Raw genomic sequence first — 20,425 nt, forward strand, 5'->3', positions numbered from 1 at the left:
TTGGATGTTAGACCCCCAGGCCCTCTACCAGCTCCTCATATTCCCCTCAGTCAGCATTCCCTCTAAGTGGCTGGAAGGCTGTGTCTGCAGGGCAAGCCCCCGTCACGGCCCCCAGATCGTCGCCCCCCAAGGACCTGAACCACCACAGCCCTCAGACCCCACCATGGGGCCTGCCCGAGCTCAGTCTCTGCAGGTGAGCCCAGGAACTGAAGTTTGGAAACAAGCAGCTCACGTGACCCCTTTGCACACTGACCAAGAGAACCCACCACAAGGGCCCCAGAACCACCAGCAGGCGGTCCCTGGCAGGTGCCAGGGGAAAGCTCCTTCCTGCTCTAGCATCCTCACGTCCACTCCTGCACCTTCTCCCCCCACCCAGGGCTTCCCACTCATTCCCATTCCTTCTCCAGAAGCACCGAGTCCACTAGCCCTTGCCCATTCTGCTTGTCAAACCTGCTAGAAGAGTCAGGACAATCTGAGCTCCCCCCGAGGAGCCCGTCTGTGCAAAGCTACGAGGTGACGTGTCTGAGACACTCAGGGGGCTGTGACACTGTTAGTGCCAGCGAGCAACAACAGGGGGAAGGCAGGGCCTGGGAGGCACAGGTAAGTGAAGCCCAATCACAAAATGAGCCCCTAAATGAGGAGTTTTCATTTAGTCCAGAAATACCAGGTCTGAGACTGCATGGCCACACACCTTCAGATGCCCTCCCTGGTGCATGCAGGGCTCAAGTCACAAGCTGCTGGTGGCTCCTGGTGTTTTTCTGAGGCTTTCCTGGCATTTCTACTCATTTAACCCACACAAGAGCTCTGAGGGTGGTACTATTATTCCCATTTTTCAGGTGAAGAATCTGTGGACAGAGGTTTGGTAACTCGCCCAAGGTCACACTAGTGGGTGGCCCAGCCAGGATTCACTCAGGGGCCCTGGTTCCAGAGCATTCCATGGCATGGCCTCCCAGAGACAAGAGCACAGCTGCTCTAGGTTATCCCATTTCTACATGCAGTTGTGGTTCAGATTTAAGGTTGCTACCCTAAGATTTTATTAAATGTGATTTTTTAACAAAAGCAGTGTAACACACTGGCAACACCATACTTTCCTATAAAGGAAAATGAGGGGGAAAAAGAGGGGGGGTGGAGGAGGGAGTGACTGTCCTCTAACAGAACCGGGTCTAAAAAAAAGTGCATCCAGTGAGGCCAATGTGGCTGGCTCAAGTGATAAGACCCCTGCTTACCATACAGGAGGACCCAGGTTCACTCCCTGGGACCTCCTGGTGAAAAGAGAAAGCGTGCCTGTGGCCAGCCGAGTGCCTGCCCTACTGGGTCATGCAGCAAGACGACACAACCAGAGAGAGACGAAGGGGAGAGTCAAAGTAAAGCGCAGCAGAGACCAGGAATTGAGGAGGCACAATTGACAGGGAACCGCTCTCCACATCAGAGGTCCCCAGGATCGAATCCTTCTGAATCCTAGAGAAAGATGAGAAGCGAGCAAAGAGGAAATAGATGCACAAGATCACACAGTGAATGGAAACAGCAGAAACAGCAGGGTGAGGGTGGGTGTGGGGAAAAAATCTTAAAAAAAAAAAAAAAAGTGCATCCAAATGCTGATACATACAATAAAATGGGTGAACACCAAAGACATGTTGAGTAAAACAAGCCAGACACTAGAGGACATACTATACAGTCACTCCCAAAATAACTAGACTACACATTCACATGGAACAATGACAGGCTACCAGAGGCAGGAGTGGGGAATGGGTTGCTAATCCCTAGCACACAGCTGCTGGTTAGTGGAAGTTTTGGCAATGGATGGTGGTGGCAGCAGCACACTGTGTAGTTACTACTTGCGAGTTATACACGTAGAAGTGGTTCAGATGAGAAGTGTTATATGAAATGGCACAAAGTTTTAAAGTGTCCAGCTCCTCCCAGACACCCCCTGATTACAAGTGCTGAGAAAGTGGCACAAGTCCATGTCCTTTGGAATTTTTCATCTGTGAGATAAGAAATGAGACTTCTTCCTTCTTTGTATTAGTTTTCACATCAATAGCCTATCAGAAATTCTTCCTTGAAGGTCCCATACCCTCAGCACACACACACACACATCCGCCCAATTCCAAACTCGCCTTGAAATTCAATGAGAACCATCACTGTTTGGCCCCACAGGGTATCCCTGTGAGACCATGAAGATTCAGAGCTCCTACAGCAGAAAGTGTGAGATGCCTGGCCTTCAACTAGGCACAGCAAAGCACAGGAAAGTAATATCAGACCCCAAAAAGTCACATTTGGCTAGCCACCAAGGGCCAGGTCAGGATTTTAGTGTTAGATTTGACTGATTTGCAAATTTTTAAACCTCCAAGTCTTTTTGACAAGTGTTTCCAGCCAGCAGTCACTTGTACAGAGTAGGTGGAAGTATGGGAAACCCCAGCAGCACCCACAATAGGTGGTTTCTAAGGTGGCTCAGTGGTCCCCACCTCCTGGTCTTCATATCCTTACAGAATCCCTCCCAAGATGCCAGCAGGACCTGTGACTTGCTTTTTTTAAAAGAGAGATTTATGTTATTTCTCTCCCTCTCCCAGTTGCCTATTCTCTGTGTCCATTTGCTGCGTGCTCTTGTCCGCTTCTGTTGTCAGCGGCCTGGGAATCTGTGTTTCTTTTTGTTGCGTCATCTTGCGGAGTCAACTGTCCATGTGTGTGGTGCCATTCTTGGGCAGGCTGAACTTTCTTTCATGCTGGGCAGCTCTCCTTATGGGGCTCACTCCTTGTGTGTGGGGCTTCCCTACATGAGGGACACCCCTGCGTGGCACGTCACTCCTTGCACGCATCAGCAATGCACATGGGCCAGCTCTACACAGGTAAAGGAGGCCCGGGGTTTGAATTGCGGACCTCCCGTGTGGTAGGCAGATGCCCTATCCACTGGGCCAAGTCAGCTTTTCCTGTGACTTGCTTCTAACCCATAGAACAGAGCACAGGGGATGGGATGTCACTTCTGTGTAGGTTACATAGTATTCATCATGCTATCAGACTCCAGGGCCTCCTTGACTTGCATGCCTTGGTTAGGCTAGTGGTCATATTGGAAAGGCCGATGTGGCAAGGAACAGAGGGCCATTTCCAGCCATCAGCCAGCTGCAAACAGAGGCCCTCAAAGAGTCCCAGAGGAAGTGAGTTTTCCCAGTTACAACTCCAGTCACCCCTTTAGACAAGACCACAGCTATGACTGATACCTTGAATTTTGCCTTGTGAGAGACCTCGAAACAGAGGATGCAGCTAGACTGCTCAGACTCCTAACTCATAGAGGCGGAGATAAAATGTGTTGTTTTAATTTACTAAGATTGTGATTTTTTTCACAGTAGTAGCTAATCTTGCCTAGATCTGAGGGTGACAAGGCACTACTCTGGCTGGCCTTCCCCCAGGGCAGGCTGGAAGTGCTGGAGGAAGCCACATGCCCTGGGATCTGGCCAAGTTCAATGACGGTCAGGCTTAGTATACACCTGGCTTCCTCATCCCTGAGTACTGAGGGGACAATGCTGGGGCACGTTCCACAGTGCCTCCCAGAGGTGCCCACAGCAGTAGCCTGCTCAGGTATGCATCTTTGATGGGCTTTTCCTCCCTCTGCCCTGTTGGTGCTTCACATAATAACTACTACTTAAAACTCCATCTCAGAGTCTGCATTTGAGGGAACTCAATTGAAGGTTAAGAAGGCTAGAAGTGTTAATGGAGGGTAGTATATGGGAACTCTTCAGCAGGATGTAAGCCTACAACTTCTCTAATAAGAGGCAAGACAGTGCTTTCAAACCAGACAGTGGCTAATTCTAAGTCTAGATGTCCTAGAGACGCCACCCTCCTAATAAATGAACATTCAACCAACTCTGTGGTGAGGCCTGTGGAAAGAACAGAAAGTCCAGAGCCTGGAGCCCCAGACTCAGTCCCAGTGACTTTATGGCATAAGGAGAAAGGGGTAACAGTGCATGCCCTCCTCCTATCCTACCACCCAGGGTTGTCATGCAAATAAAGTTGTACCCCAAGTACTTATGGTCCAATTACTGATTAAAGTGAGACAATGGGCAACTATAACTCCAGCCATACCAGAGAATAACCAACAGGCTCAGGGACAGGGGAGCGGGAGTGAGGACCCCCGGATTGCAATTCCCACCTTCATGGAAGCTCTACATGTCAAGGGCTATAGCTAGAACCGTGTTCAGCCTTGATGAAACAAAAGTCTCTCATGGCATTGGGAGTGGGACCCAGGCTCTTAAGTCATTACTAGTTCCTCCTTCCCAGTCCCTTGGAAGGTACAGAAAGGTTTCAGAATAGAGATTTTCCAGTGATGACTTGCCCAGCAGGACTTACTATATTCCAGAGTTGTTATTCTTGGAGTCAGTGTTGAGCCTTAGGGCTAATGCCTCCGAACAAAAGACCAGAGCATTTTGTTCCCAGGACTCTGGTTCTCTTAGTTACCCCAGTGCCCCTCAGGAGCCTAGAACCAGCAGACTGGTCTCATTCCACAGATCCCACTTAGGGCGTATGACGTCAGTAGGGACCTCCTTGTCCTTGCCCTGAGACCCAGTGACACACAGCCCCATGTTCAAAAGAACTTCCACTTCCAACACCTTGAGAAGTTTTGCAAGTCTTTATCCAACTTAGTCTTATACCATCAGGAGCCCCTAGCCCTCCTCCTCCCTTCCTTTCTTCCGTGGGCAGCACCATTTCTTCTCTAATGAAGAAAGTTGGCCTCTCCGCAATCCTTCTTCCATTCTTTTCTGTTTCTATTCACTGCCCCTAATGAAGACAAAGGTCCCAAATCCAATAGATAGAAAACAAAAAATCCCCTCTTTAGTGGTAAGGCTGGAGGGAATGTTAAATTTAAGGCAACTTTAGCTATTGCCACAGATGATGCATTTGGAATTTTCACCAGCAGGTAGCTGTTATCAAAGGAATTGCCACTTTCTATGTGACCATGTGCAAATCTTTAAGCCTTTCAGACTTTCTGTGCCAGTTTCTTAATGTGTAAGACAGGCATAGTGGTACTTATTTCATAGGATTGTAGTGAGAACAAATTAGCATATAGAAAGTATGGTGAACAAAACCCAGCATACATTAAGTCCTGCATCTTTGTTAGTTATTGTAAAAAATGAAGACTTCTTCATGATCAAGGCAGTTGGATGTCTAACGTGCACAAATGTGCCATATAGCCCTGGCTGGGTATTTATTTAGAGAGCCCAAAATTCTCACTCCCATTGGTCAAAGTGTACAATGCCACACACACTAACTTACATTTTTATTCTTTTTAAAGTCTAGTTTCCCCAGAAGGGTAACAGTCACTTATTCCTAAGTGATGAAAATAGAATAAGATATTAGGTGTAAGTCCTAGAGAAGATAGAGAACCCCAAAGAGTGGGAGGGGAGCTGGGGGACACTGCAAGGGTTAGAGGCCCTGAAGCTTATTTCTTCAAGTTAGAAAATTAAGATAAAAATAGAGTTGAGTGAGTTTGAGACAGGCAAGGTCATTTAAAGAGTAATTGTTAAATTGAGTTATCACAAAAAAATTTCAGAGACTCCAAAACTTTCAAGACTGCACTTATTTTTCTCTAGAAGGTAGCTCTGGGCCTTTTCACTTTTCATACTTGGGGAAGGCTGAAATGGAAGAAAACCTATTGTAAATGGCTAAAGGATAAAAGCAGACAGAAGAAATGTAACTAAACAAAATGTAGAACATTTACTTTCACTGATAGATGCTTCAATTTAAAGATACCATTCTGTACCCATTAAAGTCCCATCACTTTAATATATCCCGCTGCTGGTTAGGATGTGAGGAGGTCAGGAGCCTTTTGGTGTTAGAAGGTGGTATTGTACATCAAGTCATAGGGCGTACCTACACCCCGTGACTCAGGAGTTCCACTTCTCAGGATCTATCCTGAAAAACAAAAGTACACACTGAGAAAAGGCTAACCATGTCAAGTTATTTGCCATGTTTGAGAAGAAAACAAGCCAATTTAAATGGCAGAGAACTGTCTATTTGGTGGACTACTGAAATTTATTAGTGAAATTACATGAGTAGCTTCTGAACATGCCAATGATAAAAGAAAACAGGACACAATGTTATGTACCCTCAGAAAATTTAATTCTGTTGTATAGGGAAAAAAGCAACATTTAGCATTTTTCCATCAGTGGTTCTACCAGGGTGGTAAGATCACTGAGTCTTCTCAATTTTCTGAAATTTCAACTTGAAAGGTGAATCCATGACTAAAAAGATAGTCACTCAAATCATAATCAGGCAGTTCAGATATTGGAAACCATAAAAGAAACTCACTGATGACAATCAAATGCTTTAACTCAAATTTTCTAGTCCGCTAGTTTACATTGAGTGGAGCTTGTCATATTAAAGTGGATCAACAATGTAACATTATCACCATGTCCTCTGCCCAACACAACACTGACTCTCATTCCAGCCTCTGTGTACATATACTCATAACTGGACTGAGGAAAGACAGAGGATGCTTAAGATGCAAAGAACCCCCACAAGGATTCAGACATTGACTTTAAATCCTGAACATGGTTCTTTATTTACTCAACGATGATGGGCCTTAAAGGGGCAAGATAGAGGTTCTTATAATCTGAATTACAGGGTTTATTAGGGAACTCCTTGACAAGCTGTGGATGGTACAGAAAGTAAAGTTACATTTCTTCCCATCTAATCATGTTCAAACTGGCAATCCTGCTTTGGGTGCAAGAAAGTCCAGCAGGAACCAGAGACCAGAACCAGACATTGTGGCCACAGCCAGGCCTTCCCACATCCAGAGGGAAAGTCCCACAAATGATCCTTCCCCAAACCCCTCATAACAAATAGGAGTTTGGCCACCAAGCCTGATAGCGCCTTAGTCTCTTTCTGGGCTCCCGGTGCAGATCACACAATGCTGGGGGACTCTGCCACTTGGTTCCTCTCCCCCCAAGCCTCCCCAACACAGAGTAGACAACAGAGTGGGGGGAGAGAAATTTAAAACAAATCTTTAAAAAAAAAAAAAAAAGGATAAATCTTTCCCAAGAGAAAGGAAGTGATCCAAAGCAGACCAGAAGAGTTTCTAAAATAATCTAGTATTTATAACCCTCTTCTCCGCATATTAAAAGATCTGCCATTAACATGGTCCTCGGAGCCCTTTTGTCCCTGATCTGTTCTGGACACCACGGCTATACCAAATGAGACATGCCTTTTATAAAGCCTCTCCTAGCGTCTCCTAGAAACATTTCCTCTAGAAGTCTACTAGGATGGATGAGGACTAACGTCAGTCAACTTAACCACCAGGCCCAGGACGTCAGAAAGAGAATTTTTGGCTCTTTCGAATTATGCTCAGCTCACTGACAAGCTTGGGCAGCACACACCACTTAGAGTTCTTGTCCAACATGCCAGACTTCATACCATAAACCTACTTCCGTGATTAATTCAATTCTCCCCCATAGAAAAATGAGTTCCGACAAAGGGAATCTCACTCTCATGTTCAAGAGATAGAAGCCTGTGTTCACTCTGACATTTTCTTATCTCAGTCAGATTCAGCCTTAAGAGTCTCCCTTGGGTGTCTGGTTTCATCGCTTGCTCAGTGGCCCCAGCCTGGAGAATCCACCACTGGAAGGGGCATCACTCCAAGGTTACTTCCATCCCATCTACATGCTCTGGATCCCTCACCTTTTCAAACTCCCAGACAACTTCCAGAGCACATACCACCCCAGCACCAGCCCTTAAACCACCCCCAAGGATTGAGAAACAGTCAAGTCTCAGAGCCCAGTGAACCACTTCCCTCTGAGCCCTAACGTCTTTAGTCCAGGGCAAAAAGTTAGATATCTGAACAAGTCGAATGGGCTAGTGAGATATAATAAGGGGTGCGTGGGGACTCTGACAAGCCAGAGAACATCTCCATCAAAACAAAGTTCAGTTTGGAGTACTCTTCCAGCCAAACTCCTCAGAATATGCCCTGTGAGCCTCCCATGGTCAGAGATTCTTAACTTTTCCTGTTCCATGGACTCCTTTGCTAGTCAGGTGAAAACCACAGACCCCTTACTGAGTCCACACTATACTGTATACTATTTAATAAATATATCACACCCACACTGACATATCCCCACAGGAATGTCTGAGTTTCAAGTTCTCAGGCCCCTTGTTAAGAAGCCCTGCCCTGAGGGAACGCTGGAGCAGATGAACCGCTCCCCAAGCAGAAGCCTAGGGCAGCTTCAGTGGGGGAAATTTTCCTGTCACAAGTAGCTCCTACCTGGGGAATAGGAGAGACAAGAAGGCTTCGGGGTGTTTCCAGGGTGCTAATAAGTTTATCCCAACCATCTAGGCCATCTCATTTGAGAGCTTAAAATGTTAAAGGAAGTTTCCCAGTGATCAGTTTTATGCACCGATGATCACAACCTGAGGAGGGGGTTAGTGGGACTCCAGCACCCACAGAGCAGCCTTCTCTCAGCAGCTTTCCAAGGAAGCTCCTGTGACATGACAACACCTGAGTGTTTGACTATGCCTTATCCAGGTCCCTGTGACAGTTCCACTTCATCCATATGTGCCCCCGAGGTCTCATGGCATCTCATCCAGAACTGAATGGCTTATTTATTTTTTTAAGATTTATTTCTCCCCACCCCCACATTGTTTGCACTTGCTCTGTCCTGTGTCTTTAGGAGGCACACAGGAACTGAACCCAGGACCTCCGGTATGGGAAGGCAGTGCCTAATCGCTTGAGCCAACTCCGTTCCCTGCTTTGTGTGTCTCAATGTTTCTTCTTCTTGTGTCTCTTCTTGCATCATCTCTTTGCATCAGCTCGTTGCACCTGCCAGTATCATCATCTTTCTGTCTCACTCATTTTCTTTGGGAGGCACTGGGAACCTCTGCTCCAAGATTTTGTTGTATCTCTTATGTTTTTTCCTTCTTGTATCTCTTGTTGTATCATCTTGTTGTGTCAGCATGCCCTTCCTATCCATCACACCAGTTCATGGTCTTCTAAAGTGAACTACAGACCTCCCATGTGGTAGATGGGAGCTCAGTCACCTGGCCCACATCCACTTCCCGAGTGGCTCCTTTCCAGAGACACAGCCTCGACACAGCATCACAGACAATTCTGAAGAAAATTCACACTCTTGAATGATGAGAAAACCCATGTCATAGCCATGCATGACAAAGAAGAAACAAAGTGAGACAGCAAACACCTTTACCACCCAGCAATACCCAACCCCTACACAGTAAAAGCCTCCATCCTGAAACCCCAACAGTTCTACATGAGCCTCTCCTGGACTTTTTTTAATCCCCATCTCTACCAAAACCACATGCTCTGGCTACACACAGCTCTAGTCCCTCTGTCAGCATACATCATTGCCAATTCAGTCCCCAAGTGAACCTGCTCTGACCACAGAAGTCAATCTCCATCCCTGCTATCAGCAAATTCTTATATACTTTAAGGACTTTGCCTTCCTGAGACGTTCATTTTGTACTACCTGTTTTTACCCCCAGCCTCCCAAAATAAATGCCCCTCCTTGCCAGCACCAGAATTCTACTTTCCAGATCCTCTCCAAGGGCAGGAAGAGGAAACTACTCTGCAAACTGCCTCCCAAATCTTAGGCCCTTCTCCACACCAGCATTCAGTCCAATGTGTCATATCAGCTGGCACCGGGTCTCCACTTAGGGTGTCTGACCAGGATCCTGAAAACCTTACATAGCCACCCCCTTTGGATAAGCTGGACAGAACTCTAACCAGAGCCAGGAACCTTTAGTCAAATAAAGGCCACCAGAGAATGAGGGAAGATGGCAAAGCAGGAAGCTCCAGGAAATATTAGACAGTAACTGTCTGAATCAACTATTTCAAAATTGGAGTCCAGTAGAATACCATACAGCATCCAGGGAACAATGGGGAGAAAATGCTCATACATGGAAATAAATGCCAGAGAATCACACTTTCTGCACAGCTGTTACAACCATGCAACCCCCATTCTCGTGGCAGGCAGCAGAGGGGTCCAGCCCTTGGCATAATTTGCTGATGCCAGAAGGGGACAATAGCTAGTTCCAAGATCCAGGGGGTGGGAGGAAGAGAATGGTCCAAATGCTCCTTTGGATTAGCTACTTCAAACCACTAGGCACCCAGCGCTGAGAGCTGCCAGTGTTCTAGCCCACGCTGGACAGAAGCAGCAGAAGAGACTTAAAAGATGACATACTTCTTCAGAGCTGCGGGAGGACAGTGGAGGGGATGCATTTGGTAGGCAAACGCCAAGTAAAGAAAGCACAGCTTTGGGGAGTCATAGAAGCAGCTCTAGGCACCCACCCTGTCCCCTCCCTCAGGGCAGTTTGGAGCGAACCAGTGCTCCCTTTGTTGGGCCCTGGCCTTGCTCCAGCTGGGAAAGACCAACTTAGGACATTCCTCTCTGGTGCACCCCCTGCCTCTTCCCAGAATGTGCCAACCAGGGAAAACCAACTGGAGACTACAAAGGCAGTGAGAGAAAGCATGGAGGCCAGTGGCTGGGGCAAAGGCTGCCAAGGTTGGCCTGCTTTACCCCCTGCAGGGGAACACCAGGGAGAGGGAGGATATCTGTGGCCTGAGAAGTAGAGGACAGGGAGCTTTCAAACTCCATAAACAGGGAACTCCTAACACCACTAGCAAGCACAAGCCCAGCACAAGACACAGGCCAGAAGAGACAGGGAGGCCCCTGCACTTTGCATTCACCACCGGCTGACCTCCCTGCCCTGATAAGAAGGCTCACCCCTGCAGAGAGTCCAGCCAATGCATATCCAATTTGCAAACTGCTGAAAGGGTTTCTGCTAAGGTTTATTTGGTTTTCTTATCTCCTGACCCACAGGAAAACCTGTCATATCATGAGCTGGATACAAACTCAAGAAACAGGTCAAGGAATAAGTCTGAGCTAACGTTAATATATGAGTATGTATAGTATGCTATGAGAAATCAAAGAAACTGGAAACAGCGGTACATTCAAAGAAAAGAGATACAAATCCACAAGACAATGAAGGAGACCTGACTGTGGATATACTAGACAGACTTAAAGTGATCTTCAGTTTCCTCAAGGAGATAAAGTTGGGGGTGGGGGTGGGGGAAGGAATGAAAGGCTTTCGGGGATTAAAAAAAAAAAAAAAAATGAACCTGAGAATCACAAAGAGCCAAAAGTTTTCAAAAGGAACCAAACAGAACTTCTGAAGACCACAATAACGAATATGAAAAATTCCCAGGAGGCTTTCAACAGCAGATCAGAGCTGACTAAAGAATGAATCACTGAACCTAAACACAGGACAAGTGAGTCAGGTGGAGAAGAATTCAAAAAAGCAAAAATAGTCCAAGAGACCTCTGGGATACCATCAGGCATACCAATATTTGCATTCTGGGGGTCCCAGAAGAAGAGGGGACAAGGAAAGTTCAAAGAAACAACAACTTCCTAAACTCAGCAAGAGAAGTTAATATGAACATCCAACAAGCTCAGAGAACACCAAACAGGATAAAGTGGAAGAAATACACCCTGTCACATCCTGATCAAACTGGGAAAAGCAAAGGACAAGGAGAATGTTCTGAAGCTGCCTGAGGAAAGCAATGTTATGTGCAATGGAGTCCCAATTAGATTAAGTGCGCAGCTCACCAGAAATGGTGGAGGCCAGGAGGCAGTATGTTGAAATACTTTGCGTGCTGCAAAATGACAAATACCAACCAAGAATTTTATATCCAGTGAGACTTCCTTTTAACAATGAGGGAGAAAATAAGACATTTCCAGATAAACAAAAGCTGAGGGAATTCACCCCCACTAGACCTGCCCTACAGGCGATGCTAAAGGGAGCTATTTAGAGTAAAAGGGAAGGACAGTAGACAGTGGTTCAAACACACAGAGAAACAGAGACTCCTGGTAGAGGTAACCATAGGGGCAGTTACTCCAGTGCTGTCGTGTTTTATGGTATGCAACCCTAACTCTTACCGCAGCAGCTAAAATGCAAATTAATAAGGACAGAGAGATAGAGAACAGATACAGGAATGGTATATGTGGATGCTATTGCAGTAGGTACCAAATTAAGTGATTGTTAGAGTTAAGATGTTAAATTTCAGCTCCACAGCGTAATCACCAAGTAAACACATGAAAAATGTCTTCAAAGAAATGTTTTTCAAAATGGCGTAGTACCAAAAGCCAAATATGAGAATAGGCATTAAAAGAATTGAGGGTCAAAAAATATATAGAACTTGCAAAATTAAAATAGGAAAATGGCAAAAGAAAGTTCTGCATTAGCAGCAGTTACTTTAAATGTAAGTAGATTCAACTCCCCAGTCAAAAGCAGAGATGGGCAAAAGTGGATAAAGTATTACCTAACTATATGCTGTCTACAAGAGAATCATCGTAAATTCAAAAGGCATAAGTAGGTTGAAAGTAAAGTGACAGAGGAAAAAAAAATGCCATGCAAGTAGTAATATAAAGAAAGGGGGAGGGAGGGAAATGTACGTGGTTCAAGGGATTGACCACCTGCTTCCCACATGGGAGGCCCCAGGTTCAGTACTCAGTACCTCTTAAAACAAACAAAAACACAAGCAAAACAAAAAGTCAACTCAGGACAGCCAATGAAGCTCAGCGGTTGAACACCAGTTTCCCACATACAAGGTCCTGGGTTAATTTCTGATACTTAAAAACAAACAAACAAACAAAAAAAACCAGAGCTGGTATAGCTATACTAATAACATAAAATAGACCTTAAGTCAACTCAGTTATGAGGGACAAAGATGGTCATTAGATACTGGTAAAGGGGTCAATGCAACTAGACAGTTATAAATACATACATGCACTTAGCAGCAGACTCCTAAAATATATTCAGCAAATATTGACAGATTTGAAGGGAGAAATAAACATAATAAACAGTTCTACCTTAGGAAATTTCAATATACCACTTTCAATAATGTCTAGAACATCTAGACAGAAGACCAATAAGGAAATAGAAGAACAATACTCTAAACCAACTAGACCTAACACACATATACAGAACACTTCGTCCAACATCAGAATATACATTCTTCTCAGATACAAATGGATTATTCTCCAGGGTAGGCTATATCTTAGGTCATAAAAGAAGTCTCATTCAAAAATATTGAAGTCATACAAGGTATCTGCTCTGAACATAATGGAATGAAACTAGAAATACCTGAGGGAGAAACAGAAAATTCACAAGTGTGGAAATTAAAAAACCAATGGGTTAAAGAAGAAGTCACAAGGAAAAGTTAGGAAGTAATTTGATGTGAATGAAAGAGAACACACAACATACAAAAACTTAAGGGATGCAAAGGCAGGGCTGAGGGAAATTTTTAGCTCTTAAATGCTTAAATATGAAGAAAGGTCTTAAATCAGAGACCTTACCTTAAAACTGCAGGATCTAGTAAAACAAATAATCTCAAAACAAGCAGAAGGAAGGAAATAGACATTAGAGAGGAGTAAATGAGAATTAAATAGAAATCAACCAGAAGTTGGTTCTCTGAAAAAAAAAAAAAGAAACCATTTATCTAGAAGGGGGGAAGGGTAAGGAGGCAGAAAGGGGTAGAAAGAGGGAAAGAGGGGAAGAAAATCTGAAATGAAAAAAGAATACCACTAGCCCACAGAAATAAACAGGAAAACCTAGATGAAATGAACAAAGTCCTAGAAACACAAACTACCTACACTGACTCAAGAAGAAATAGGTATCAGTGAACCAATAACTACTAAAGAAATCAGATCAGTAAGCGTCTCCCAAAGGAGAGCTTAGGAGCAGGTGGCTTCAGGGGAATTTTACCAGTGTTCCAGAACAATGAACACCAAACCTGCTCAAATTCTTACCCACCCTCCCAAAAAAAACTGAAGAGGAAGGAACACTCCCTAACACATATGAAGCCAGTATCATTCTCATACCAAAGCCAGATAAAGATATTGCAAGAGAAAACTATAGACCAATATCCTTATTAATATTGATGCAGAAATCCTCAAAATACTAGCAAGCTGAATCCAACAGCATATTAAAGTAATTATACACCATGACCAAGTGGGATTCCTACCAGGTATGCAAGGGTGGGTCAACATAAGAAAATTAAAGTAATATACCACATTAACAGAATATAGGCGGAAAAGCTAAATGATCATCTTAATTGATGCAGAAAAGGCATTTGGTAAATCTAGCACTTCTACTTCATAAGAACACTCAAAATTAGGAACAGAAGGAAACATCAACACGAAAGGAGGCATCTATGAAAACTCAGAGCTAATATAATTAATGGTGAAAGACTGAAAGTTTTTTTCCCCCTCTAAGATCAGGAACCTGACAAGGACGTCCACTTTCCCCCCTGTTATTTCAACGTTGGACTGGAAATTTTAGCTAGCGCAATTAGGCCTTAAAAAGAAAAGCCTTCTAACTTGAGAAGGAAAATTAACTTTCCTGATTTGTAGATTGCATTATCCTATATAAGAAATATTGAGCAGGGGCAGAGGAGGGAAGAACCATAGAGCTACTGGAACTAATAAAAGAATTCAGCAAAGTAGTAGGGTGCAAGATCAATATGCAAAAGGCAGTAGTGATTATATACACTAGTAATGAACAATCATTCAATAGCAGCCACAAGAATCAAATATCTATGGGAAAGGAAAAAAAAAAAAAAGTCTAACCAAGGATGTAAAGGACTTCTACAGAAAACTATAAGACATTGCTAAAAAATCCAAGATGGCCAATGGAAGGGCATTCTGTGTTCATGCATTCAAAGACTAAATGTCATTAATATGTCAGTTTTACACAAAGAAATTTACAGATTCAAGGCTACCCCAGTCACTTTCAACAGACTTCTTTGTAGACATGGAAAAGCCAATTGCCAAATTTATATACAAGGGTAGAGGCCCCTGAATAGACAAAACCATCTTGAAGAAGAACCACCAAGTTGGAGGACTCACAGTTCCCAATTTTAAAACTTATTACAAAGCTACAGTCATCAAAGCAGCATGGTACTTACAAGAACAAACACTGTGGAATCTAATCCAATTCAGAAATTAACCCTCACATCCTTGATCAACTAATTTGACAAGGTTGCCAAGTCCTGTCAATGGGGAAAGAAGAGCCTCTTCAACAAATGATTCTGAGAAAACAGGATGTCCATGTGCAAGAGAATGAAAGTTCACCCCGATACCTCATAGCATATACAAAAAAAACTCAAAATGGGCCATAGACCTAATATAAGAGCCAGAACTATAGAACCCCTGGAAGGAAACATAAGGAAGCATCTTCAGGACTTTGTGTCAGACAAAGGCTTCTTAGACTTTATACCCAAAGCACAAGTAATAAAAGATAAATGGGACTTCATCAAAATTACTTTTTGTACAAAGGACTTTATCATGAAAGTAAAAATATAAACTAACCAAAGAATAAAATATTTGGAAGCCACATATCCAATAAGTGTTTAATATCTAGAATATATAAAGAAATCCTACAACTCAAAAGACAACCATTTTTTAAAATGGGCAAAATACTTGAATAGACAGGTCTCCAAGAAAATATACAAGTGATCAAAAAGCACATGATATATTCAACATCAGCAATTAGGAAAATGCAAATAAAAAATCTAATGGTATACCACTTCATACCCATTAGAATCGCTATTAGAAAAAAGGAAAATTAAAAGTATTGATAAGTGGAAATATGAACAAATTAATTCATTGCTGGTGGGAATGTAAAACGGTGCAGCCACTTGAGTAAGATAATGGCAGCTCCTCAAAGTATAGCGCTAGCATATGACCCAGCAATCTCACTTCTAGGTATATACCCAAAAGAAATGGAAGCAGAGACTCACATATTTTCATACCAGTGTCCATAGTGGCCTTATTTACACTTGCCCAAAGATGGAAGCAGCCCAAGTATCCATCCACAGATGAAAAAAAGTGTGGTATATAAACAATGGAATATTATTCAGCTATAAAAAGGAAATTCTGATACATGCCACAACACGGATGGCCCTTGAAGGCATCATGTTGAGTGAAAAAGTGAGACACAGAAGAATATTTTATGATCTCATGGATATGAAATAATTAAAATAAAACTCAATCTAGAATATCGTTTACCAGGGGATGGGGTGGGGGTAGGTAATACTAGGAGTTAATGCTCAAGATGTACTCATTTTCTCCTTGGGATGATGAAAAGTTTTGGTAATGGATGGTGGTGATTGTAGTGATTAGAGCACAACATTGTGGACATAAATAAATACTTGAATGTAGTTTAAAGGAAACAAAAATTAAAGAATAAAAAATTTTTAAAGGAGACATTTTAGGTTGTATGCATGTTACTAGAATAAGAATTTTTTAAAATCAAAGGAACACAGTGAACCCCAAGTGAAATCATGGACTACAGCGAATAGAACAATTATATAAGTGTGCTTTCCTCCATTTTAAATGGATCACACCAATGTAAGATGTGAACAGCAGGGTAAATTTTCACAACATTGTTATAATGTTTTATCATGGAAATAGCCACACTTCAAGTTATAGATGTTGACACCTAGATGACTTTAAGAAGGAATACTTTACCAGTCTCCTGATGGGGGAGATAACTCCAGTTGTAGACAGCATGCTTTGGTGACAAGTGTATGCCGAGTTGCCACTGCCACCCTCTGCCCAGAGCCTGTCCTCGTTTTTCAAGCCCACTGTACAGCTGGCAGGCAGGGTGATGCTTCTGGATGATTCTCTTACCACGGACATATGTGGTGCAGAAGTATTGTTGCTATAGTTCAGATCATCTGGATCTTGTTTCTAGAAACCATATTTGGTACAAAACAGTATAATATGACAGACTTTGGTGATTTAAATCAATATATATGAGAGGTTTAAATGATCAAGTTTTTTTTAAGCAATAAGGGTATGGAGAAAAAAGTGTTACCCAGTCAACTAATTTTGTTATTCTATAACCTTAAGATCTTCTGTACTGGGCAACTAAATATTACAGCATAGGAAAATCTTACCTGCTCTGCCTTTAGCAGGGAAAAAAATCATTTCTATTGCACAAAACACAAGGAAAACCTAAGGCAGCCACCTGCACAAGTCTAAACACTATGTCCACACCACAACCCAACCATTCACTTTGGCCAATAGACAATCCATCCCCATTGCAGGATGTGTCCTCCCAGCACCACCTGACCAGTACCGAGGGAACTTGAACTTTGCCACTTCTCTCTGAATCCAAAGCTTTACCAATAATATTCCCTCACCCCTCTCGCTACAAGTTGACTTTCAGCCCACTCTTCTACTAACAAATGCTGAATCTGGTTGCTTCCTCAGCACCCCTGTAGCTTCTCACAGCTTCCCTTGGTGGCCAAACTCCTCCTTGATCTTTTGACCCCACCTTGGCTCCTCTACCTTCTTTCTCATGGCTCCTCCTTCCTCTAGCCAACAGGTGTTCCCTGGGGCTCACTTCTAAGGGCTCTCTTCTTTCCTTCATTGATTCATTTTCACACCTTCTTTGGAACAAGCCCATAAAACCAGCCCCAGCCTTCCAATGCCTATTGGACACTTCTGAGCTATGCCACCCTGATAACGGCGGTGATACCCGGGGTTTCATTTTGCAAAGCAGGCTCTCTACATGCCAAGGTTCAGTTAAATATTTAGCAGTTAGGATCCAGGTGCCCTGGACAGTGACAAGAACTAAGTATATAGATGGTGAGGAATGTGACCAAAGCTCATGTAAACCTGGATCCAAATCCCAGCCTTGACATTTCTTAGCTCTGTGGTCTTAATTTTAGTTGTTCCTTCTATAAAACAGGGATTGGAACTAGCTGACAGGATTGTCAGACACGAACTGGAAGTATACATCAAGTACCAGGCACACAGAAAAGGCTCATTAGATGATAGCTAGTGACATTCTGAATTCTTAAGCCTTTACCTCAGCATCTTTGGCTCCTTCCAACACATCACTGAGAATTTGTATGTATTCAGTTGCTCCTTTAAGGATATCAACTTTGCTAGGCTTCCTGCTTTGCGGAAGGAATGGCACAAGTGCCTTCAGTTTGGCAAAACCACGATTGAGATTTTTTATCTAGAAAACAAAAAGGTACAGTGACACAGAGAAGCTAATTCGTACATATACCTCCCCAACCCATGGAAAGGGGCTGTGCAGCTCATTTCTACAGCCCTTTTATCTGGCTGGCGAATCTAAGCAGGCATATTCTGAAGAGCAGTAGTTCCACTGGCAGAGATTTTCAGGGCAAAAGAAGCAGCAAAACTCAGCACTGTGGGTGTACAGGGGGTACGTCTACATCATCCCTTGACCGTCCCCCACCCACTGGAGAGGGCACCCACTGCATTGTAGTAGAGAAGCACTAGGAAGTCTTTGTTAAAAACTCCAAGTCAGCTATACCCAGATGGAAAACCTCCTCCCCCATTCACTACCTTATAAAGCCTGTAGGGTATTTAATCACTCAGCCTCAGGTTGTTTATCTGCAAAGTGGAGAATACCAACCCTGTAGCTTTTTGTGGTGAATAAGGTAATGGACTCATAAAAATACCTCACCAAGCATCGCACACTTAAAAGTCATCAGTAAATGGTACTGATGACTAAAATGGACACACTTGTCTACTCAAGCACTGTGCCACCAACCCTTCAAGCTTTTCTAGCTGAGCTAATGCTATAGTGGTCAAAGAATCTGTAGTTGATGACACTTGAAACATAGAGTGAGGTGTCTCATTTTTTTTTGTCAGACAGGCCAGAGGCCCTGGGCTACCAGCACCTCATTTCTCTGGAGTGTGACACCTCGCCCCCCTCTGTCCAGCTCTAAAGTCCTGGAACTCTGATGACCTTGCCCCTGGAGGACACAGGCCCTAGAGGAACTGGCTCCCCCTGGACACCAGCCAGGATTTGCTTTGAGACAGAAATGTGGAGGAAAAGGTGGAATGCGGCGTCCTTTAGGACCTGAGCACTGGACCAGCCCACAGGGTTGAGAAACTGAGGCTCAACGTACGTGCACTAATGAGCTCTTAAAAGCACCTGTCCGGGGAGACATTTTTGCAGCTGTTGGTAGAGCCTACTCTGTCCCCCTCCGGGACCCGGTTCCCACACAAGCCCAGGCGGTGAGGAGGTCACCCGCGCGGCGGGCAAAAGGCAGCCGGCTATGGTAGGGGCACCAAAGCCACCTTCTCTCCCCCCCCAACCAGGCGCACGAGGGGGACCTCGGGAGGTCCTAAGCAGCAGCCAACGAGGCCGCCCGGGTAGGCTGAGAGGGCAGGGCCAGCCCGCCCGCGGGAAGGGGTCGGAGGCGGCAGAGCAGCGACGGCCCGGACGCCCACGCAGCGCGCAGAGCGCTCACCCGCTCACGCTCCTTGGCGTTGGCCACGCGCCGCCGCTCCAGCACCAACTGCACGTCCTCGGTCGCCGAGTAGTCGCCTGAGGGCAGACGCTTGAGCCGGCAGATGGCAGCCAGCTGGGGCAGCGGCCCGAACTGCTCCCGCAGCACGTCCTGCAGCACCTCGGCCTCCGGGGCGTCCAGGAAGGCGGGCGGCGCCGGGCTGGGCCCTGACGGCTCAGGCGCAGCGTCCATGGCTGAGCACGAGGCCGGGCCCGCCCGCCTTTAATTCCCGCTGCTCGGGGGGCGGGGCGGGGCCCGACCCCCCGCAGCCCCTGCCCTGCTAGGTTATTGGAGAGGCCCGGCTCGGGGAAAATTGGGCCGCCAGGGTTAAAGGCAGGAATCGTTTTTTAACTAGCTCCACCGGTGATTACCAGGAGCCTTGACTAACAGCACTGGTTCCCGAACTTGACTGCACCTGCCATGCCCCAGCAGGGGGCGGGGGCGGGAGGGAAGCAAGTCCAAAATAGACGATTCCTGTCCTGTTTCTACATGGGTATTCAAAAAGACACCTGTACATATGCATAAATTCACATACATGTACACATATGCATAGACACAAATTGACTGCACATGCAACTTTAAAAAAATCCATTTTCAAATAAATGTTGTAGAAAAAGGTGAAAGAATAATAACAAAGAGCTCCTGCCTCCACTTCTCTCGACTATTTAAACACATTTGCTCCTTCACCCTTTTCTATGAATTGTCCCATTTTCATTCTTTTTCTGTACTATTTAAGTGGCAGAAATGATGTTCCAACAGGGAGGGAGGAAGGAAGAGGAAGAAGAAATCCTCATTGTGTCTGGCCTATGCTGATTCCAGAAATTCCTGGGCCCATACTGATACGAATTGGAGAAGGGAAAGTGCTCTCTCACAATAGAATGCCACCAATTTGGCCACCATCAGGGAGTCAGCAATGGACACCAAGGAGTTGCTCCTCACGAAATAGTTCTCAATGACAAAAGAAAAACTAGTCAGTTTAGGGTGAAACCACCTGGCAGGCACCCCTTTGACCAGGTGATCAAGGTTAGCATCAGCAGTGGGGGCACAGGTAACATCCTGAAACTCCTGATGAGATGCACGGAGAAAAGCCGAGCT

The 20,425-nt window shown here is 44.7% G+C and overlaps 1 protein-coding gene across 1 annotated transcript; it reads right to left on the minus strand.

Moving 5' to 3' along the window:
• Window positions 1-386: 386 nt before the first annotated feature.
• Window positions 387-19,522, minus strand: LOC101421678 (factor in the germline alpha). Its single transcript, XM_071208671.1, has 4 exons — window positions 19,292-19,522; window positions 17,872-18,024; window positions 16,519-16,745; window positions 387-450 (listed from the first exon to the last, which is right to left on the minus strand). The coding sequence occupies exons 1-4, from the start codon at window positions 19,520-19,522 to the stop codon at window positions 387-389; spliced, it is 675 nt and encodes a 224-aa protein (XP_071064772.1).
• Window positions 19,523-20,425: the final 903 nt, after the last annotated feature.

Source organism: Dasypus novemcinctus, chromosome 17 (assembly GCF_030445035.2).
Source record: "Dasypus novemcinctus isolate mDasNov1 chromosome 17, mDasNov1.1.hap2, whole genome shotgun sequence".
In the NCBI taxonomy this organism is placed as follows: domain Eukaryota; kingdom Metazoa; phylum Chordata; class Mammalia; order Cingulata; family Dasypodidae; genus Dasypus; species Dasypus novemcinctus.

Coding starts and splice junctions, on each gene's coding strand:
- LOC101421678 (XM_071208671.1), bottom strand. CDS start 19,522: ATGGACGCTGCGCCTGAGCCGTCAGGGCCCAGCCCGGCGCCGCCCGCC. Junction 18,025..19,291: donor ACGCCAAGGAGCGTGAGCGG/GTGAGCGCTCTG, acceptor TTTGTTTTCTAG/ATAAAAAATCTCAATCGTGG. Junction 16,746..17,871: donor AAGGAGCCAAAGATGCTGAG/GTAAAGGCTTAA, acceptor TATGGTTTCTAG/AAACAAGATCCAGATGATCT.